Source organism: Anthonomus grandis, unplaced genomic scaffold (genome assembly GCF_022605725.1).
Source record: "Anthonomus grandis grandis unplaced genomic scaffold, icAntGran1.3 ctg00000866.1, whole genome shotgun sequence".
NCBI lineage: Eukaryota > Metazoa > Arthropoda > Insecta > Coleoptera > Curculionidae > Anthonomus > Anthonomus grandis.
The window spans coordinates 1-6934 of record NW_026088610.1 but is presented as its reverse complement, the minus strand read 5'-3'; the positions used below and the strand labels follow the sequence as shown (position 1 = coordinate 6934).

The 6934-nt window shown below is 30.9% G+C and overlaps 1 protein-coding gene across 1 annotated transcript; it reads right to left on the bottom strand.

Annotated features, from left to right (window-relative positions):
* Nucleotides 1–2422: 2422 nt before the first annotated feature.
* On the bottom strand, nucleotides 2423–3988 carry LOC126749812 (uncharacterized). The gene has a single exon (XM_050459483.1). The coding sequence runs from the start codon at nucleotides 3849–3851 to the stop codon at nucleotides 2604–2606; it is 1248 nt and encodes a 415-aa protein (XP_050315440.1). The 5' UTR covers nucleotides 3852–3988; the 3' UTR covers nucleotides 2423–2603.
* Nucleotides 3989–6934: the final 2946 nt, after the last annotated feature.

Below are 6934 nucleotides of genomic sequence, written 5' to 3'. Positions count from 1 at the left end.
CGATAATTTGCGATGATTTTTTTATAGATTGGCTATTGTTTTAGAATATAGACATTTTCCAACGTTCGTTTTGGGGAAATGTTAAGGTTCAGCAGAAGAGAATTGGCCAATTTTATATCCTGCAGGTGATGATTTAATTAAATATAATTCATTATAACTCTATTACCATTTTAAATTATTATTTTTAAAGTTTTCTTTTGTAGGTTGCATATTTTTTAACTTATTTTCAAATATATTTATGTTAGAGCTATTTAATGGTTTTCATGAATTGTGGAAATCGTTTTTCTTATATAATATTTTTTATACTTTGTCGATTTATTTCAGATATTTGATGTATTTTTTATGTACGAACTATTTTTTTCCAATTTTTTTTATTCTTTTTTTATTCTTAAATAATAATTTTCCATCATATTTTTTCAAAGTTTGTTCACTTTTGATTTTGACATTTTTGTACATTTGCGCCAAGCAGCTAATACTAAACAATAATCCGAGCGTGATTGATTGATAAAAAAATCGATTTAGTAAATTACGTAATTTCGACTGTGTTAGAACGAGAGGAGTAGGGGCATGTAATTACATAGTCAAATTTAATATTGAAAACATTGGTATTACCGCTATTATCAGGTAGTCAGTATAGTTAATAGGTTGGAGGAAATGGTAAAAAAAAAATTATTTTCTAGGTGTGACGTGCAACATTTGTTGCGTGATAACATTACATACGAATAATTCATTATTTATAGTTCAGAAAATTGCCACTTAAATGATAGCTGTTGCGTTTCCACCTCAACCCACCTTCATTCATTTAAGTTTTTTTAAACGAATTTGGAGAACCACCTTGTCTAAGAGTTTTTGTTTTGTAATTTTGTCGAAAATTCATCTTTGCTCCAAAATAATTTAAGAATTCAAGTTAATACAAAGAAAGTTAATACAATATTAAAGTCCTCACGCGTTTTGACTGAAAGTACATCTTTAGATATTTTTTGAAAGGCAATTTTTTCCATTGTTCAAGTTTACTTTTTGATATAATATTGAATGACAATATAGAAAATGTTGAAATAGCGGTTTAAAGGTTTTAGTAAATGAACTTTCTTACAATTTTCAAATTTCTACCTTTTTTGGTTTCAGAGATATTTTCTCCTAAAAACGAAGTGTATGAAACGGGGATTTTTACGTCTTGAGTTGAATAACAGTTGGTAACTCCTACGTCATTACTGTCATTATTTTAATTGTTAAAAGTTTGGCGGGAAATTCTAATAAAATCTTGCAATGTCATTGTACGACAGTGAGAATCAAGAAAAAATTAATTTATCTCCTTTTTGACGTTTAATGTTTTAATAAACTTTTTATTTAACGAATCAGGTAACAAAAATGCGAGATACATTTCATTATTACAAAACCCTACTGTCAGGAATATCATCTGATAAACGTCATCAATGACACTTATGAGCCAGGGATTTTTACGTCTTTTATTAGGTAAGTGTTGGCAACCCTTAAGTCATAACTGTCACTATTTTAATTGTCAAAAGTTTTGAGGGAAATTCAAATAAAATGTTGCAATTTCATTCTACGACGGTGAGAATTAAGAAAAAAATTAATTTATTTCCTTTTTGATGTTCAATGTTTTAATACACTTTTTATTTAACGAATCAGGTAACAAAAATTGAGATACAGTTCATTATTATGAAACCCTATCGTCAGGAATATCAGCTGATGAAACGTCATCAACAGCACCTATGAATCGAGGATTTTTACCTCTTTTATTAGGTAACCAAAAGGTGAGATACATTTCATTATTACAAAACCCTATCGTTAGGAATATCAGCTGATAATAAACGACAGTCATGAAACGGGGATTTTTACGTCTTTAAAGGGGTAACTATTGGCAACCCTTAGGTCATAAATGTCACTATTTCAATTGTCAAAAGTTTGGCGGGAAATTTAAATAAAATTTTGCAATTTTGTTGTAAGGCTCATGAAAAAAAGATCAGTTTAATTAACTATCAGCAAAAATATAGCTACATAGGCCGGTGATAAACAGTCCAATTAAATAATAAAAACATTGTGATTACAGCAGGTAGTTAAAAGGTTGGAGGAAATGCTTAAAAAAAATGTTATTGCTAAGTTTGACGTGCAACATTTGCTGTGCGATAACATTACTCGGGAATAATTATTTCTTTATCGTTCAGAAAATTGCCAATTAAGTGATAGTTGTCGATATCTCAATCCACTATTCTATTCATTTTTTTCCAACCACAATTGTCAAAAAATACAAAACTATGATAATGGGATGATGATTTATTATTTTATTCCTTGATTTACTTTTTATCTAACTAACATTTCTGGCAGTTTTTGAAATCTCAAATTAAATATAATAATTGACTCTTTTATACTTATAAATAATTCAATTAAAATTAAACGCATATTTTAATAAATAAACCTTATTTAATACAGAAACAATCACTACCTAATAACAGTTTTTTTTTAAATCTTTATACAGGATGAGTAGATTTAATTAATACATTATAACTACTTAAATATACCCACTTGAAAATAAATTATCACTAAAATGCCCAAACATTTTTAACTAAATTAATCAACAAATATTAATTTAACCATCCACGTTTCTCTATAGAAAAAATCGTATCACGTAATTTCCTTCTATGGTTCGGCCCAAGCAAATCCTTTCTGCTCCAGTCAGTATCCTGGAAATCTTCCAAACTGTTGGTCACTTTACCTCTTTCCGTACAAATTGGCTTAAGCATCACTAGGACGTGATAAAGATCCGTTGGCCCCGAGGTGTTAAACTCCTCGAAAAACTTCTCCCAAGAAAAGGGCTCCAGGTCAATATTAAAATCCTTTAAAGTATCAATAAAAGAATTATGATAAACTCTTAAAAACTCATCGAAATGTTCATCCAGAACGCTATTAATGACACTAGTAAACAGGAAAAATGTCAAGTCACATACGCAACTCCAATACCGCATCAACTGCAGATCTACAATCTTATTTGCGATGGTGGTGCCATTGGAGTCTTTTAAAATCATCGTGTTGCTCACCCAAAAGTCAGCGTGGCTCATGGTACCCCAAGGCTCGTTTGGGTTTGTCCTAAGAACCCACGGATGTGTGCGTCCATACTCTACAATCTTCTCGATCCGATCCAGATAAGGTTCCAGTTCGGGAGTAGCCCGAGCTCCATCCATAATGGCATTATGGAAAGCCTGGCCTACTTCTGGGGGCAGTTGCTCTAGCCCTTTATTGTTAACCACTGCTGGGAGCAATTTTTCCTTAAAAACTTCCGGTTTTAACAGCTTTAGGGCTATGGGAACAGCATGGAAACGCGCAAGGTCCTTAAGGATCACTGTTGTGGCACTTAAGTCAAATCCTTTCAATCGATCTTCTGTTATGAAACCTTGAATTTTTAGGTTTTCAAAGAGGAGTACAGCATCTTCGTCCACCATATTCTTGTTTTCGTCGACGCTTAGTCTGGCCCCTAAGCACTTTGGAAACAACTTATCTATGTGCTTCTCCTCTGGAACTCCATACTCCTTTTGCAGCCGCACCATTGCCGGGATAGTTTCTTTATAAGCGAAAACCTCCTTTTTGAATGTAACAGGTATATCGAAAGCGAGCCGGAGCATTTCACTTGCAGGAATTAGTTTGGCAACCAGATGCAGAACCTCCTCGTCTCCCCTCGTATTACGTTTAATTTTAACCTCTAGTGCCAACATAACACTTCCATAATGTTCACCGGGAGCCGTTAAAAGTGTCGTATTTTCACTTAACACGGTCACATCTTCCCCAAGGGAATGTTTAAGTAAGTCCCCCACATTGTTCACTTTTGATTTCGACATTTTTACGTCGCGCGCGATCTATTATAAATGAACTTATCGGTGTTCGGTAGTCGATTATTAATGAAATTATTAGTCGATTTGGGTACTCGAAATGCTAGATGGAATATTGCGAAATTTCGAAACAATTCTCAGCCTAAATGCAGTCGGCGGTTGAAAAGTGTCGAGGAGTAGGGGACGCCCGGCACATAATTATCTATCTAGTCCCTGCTGATAAACGGCCAATTAAATTGTTAAAAAAAAACATTGATGGTTAGTACTGTAGTAATCTTGGTTGTGTTTTTCGTGTGCCTTGTTATCATTAGTTTAATATTGTAATTTTCCTGGTGTGAGGCGGAAAATTTGCATCCTGCCATTGTCATCACGAATCGCCAATGATTTGTTTTTCAAAATTTCGTTTTTTTTTTGTAATTTAAATGTGGAATTGGGCTCATTTCAAGAAAATATTGAAATTTAAATTTTCATTAGACTTGGCTTTAGACAAAAAATTTCTATACTTTTTAAGGTATTTTTCTTAAGAACCTGCATTTCACGTCTCTAGCTCTCAGAGAGATATTCTTGGAAATTTCTTTAACTTCTAAATTCTTTCTTCTAAATTTTTATAAAATTAGTAGTTAGTGGTTTTATTAAGAGAATTTGCATTTCAATTTTGAAGTCTTTACCCAGACATAACATCTCACTTGGCATATGCTAGGCATATTAACCCACATAGCATGCGATATCCACTGTATATACCTATAAAGTCCAGAAATTGCATAAAATATCGTGTATGTTCTATGTATATATATTACATATTGAGATTAATTTAATTTTTTTGTGTTTAAGTATAAATAATATATGTATATATTTTGTGAACATTACCGTCGCCTGCTAATATCTATACCTTCGATATATACATCGAAAATAACGTCGTCTCTTAGCGTAATTTTAGGAAGGACTTTTTGTCGTCCTGATTGGTAAAAAAAAACAAAATTTTAAAGTAATAAAAGTAGTAAAAAAATAAAAAAGAACAGCCAATGTCGAGAATTCTATCCGGGATCACCTGCACCTGTTGTACAACAAATACGTACTAAGGCGGCTTGCTTTTTTAACCAAGTTTACATATCGACAAGAATTAAATTTAAAGAAAGATATTAATTTAGAAGAAAATTATTAATTTTTATTAGAATGCCTTAAGAACAATATATAATTTTTAATAGTAAGTGTATGTAAAAAGCTACATTGATTATAATGTAATATTTACTTCTATTTGTAATGTTCTGTCGCCCGAAATATACCGGTTATATACAAAAAAGTTTTATTTTATACAACGTTTACATCTTGATCTAATCTTGTTTATACATAAAAAAAAATACAGGAAAACATGGCATATTCTATAGGCGCGAACTTTTATTTATTAAAATTAAAAGTTGTCAGTATTTGTGTGCCGAATGTTTCGTCCTGTTCTCCTTCCTCCTTTGTTAGGGTTTCCTTGACCAACGAATATCTGTTTTAATTTGTTATACTTACAAATTAATAAATAAATATATATTTGGAATTTAAGTTAAAATATTTTTTCTCGATATTCAAGTCCTCAAAAACTATTTTAAGACCTTAAAGTTACTTACTATTTTAAATGACGTAAAATAGTCTTTAAACGTCATCCTATGTAAATATTTGACGTCCTCCAGAAGCCTTTTTCAATTCCATTTAAGCCTTTTTTTAGGACGTCATTTTGGATGTGACATTTGTACGTTACTTTAAGGTAGTAACGACGTCAAAATGACTCGTCATGTAGACCAGAAAGTACGGAAAATTACGTATTCAAGACGTCATTTTGTTACATTATGCATATATGGTAAATCCAGAACATGTTTCATGGATATAGGTACCTATATACCTTAGAAATATTTATTATATATCCTGGAATATTAAAAATGAATTTGTATATTCTATAAAGATACATGTAACAGATACATAGAATATAATAGATGTTTATGGAACATCTATAAAATGTAACCCTCAGATATAGTTTCAATATCTAATATATTCAGGATATACACTGTACATACTAATAGTATATTCCATGTATTACCTAGTGTATGACAAATAGATATTTATTTCATATCCATAAAATAAACAGAGTGTTGAAAATAGACATTGTATGTACGTGACACGTATGTATTGTATATACGTCAGGATATTATGAATATACATAGCATTTACATAACATATATGTTTGCTATGTGGGAATATGCCATGAATATCTTTTTAGTTTCCATAAATATGCTAGGCATATCTGTTGAATATATATCTGGGGATATATTTAATTAATATGCCTGCAATATTTTTTCACCTTTTAAAATACGTCCTAGGCCTATCTAATTATTTATACAGGGGGTTAATTTGAATGAAAAGTACCAATGTGAATATCCCACCAAATATAAGAGGTAGAAAAAAGCGGTTTAAAGCGTGTCCCACCCCAACATTCACTTTTGTCATAACTTAAATTATTAAGGGTTTAAGTAGTATTCATCTACACATGAAAAACTGTCATAATAAATATATGATGGTTCTATAGTTCCACCAATCTCTCTAAAAGTTATTTCAAACTGCATTTTTCATCTCGAAAATTTTTTGGGTGTAAAGTTGTCAAATTGACACCCTGGATGTATTGATTATTATAAACCAATGACATGCTTCCTTTTTATTTATTTTTCTTTAAGTTTATGGACTCAATTTCTTATTCTTTACTATACATATAAATTCGCGTGAAGATTCTTTTGCAATAAACATTGAAAAAAATAACATGCGGCGCAAAAAAACGTAAATACAAGTACATAAATAGATTGAGAATACAAAGTACTGTGTAACAAATACTATTTTTTATTATCTTTTCCCAAAAGTGATAAGTCCCTTAATCAGCTTTACATTATACAGGTAAAAACTTAAGCCAAAAATATTTAAGTGTAAAAAAACTGAGAATAAAGAATGTTCGGCCACATTTTTTGTTATTTTATATTATGTTTTAGTATCTCTATTTCTAAAAAATAAAAACCTCAAAATCATTGAAAACCAATTTTCATACATTTACTCTCACGAGATGT

Coding starts and splice junctions, on each gene's coding strand:
- LOC126749812 (XM_050459483.1), bottom strand. CDS start 3,851: ATGTCGAAATCAAAAGTGAACAATGTGGGGGACTTACTTAAACATTCC.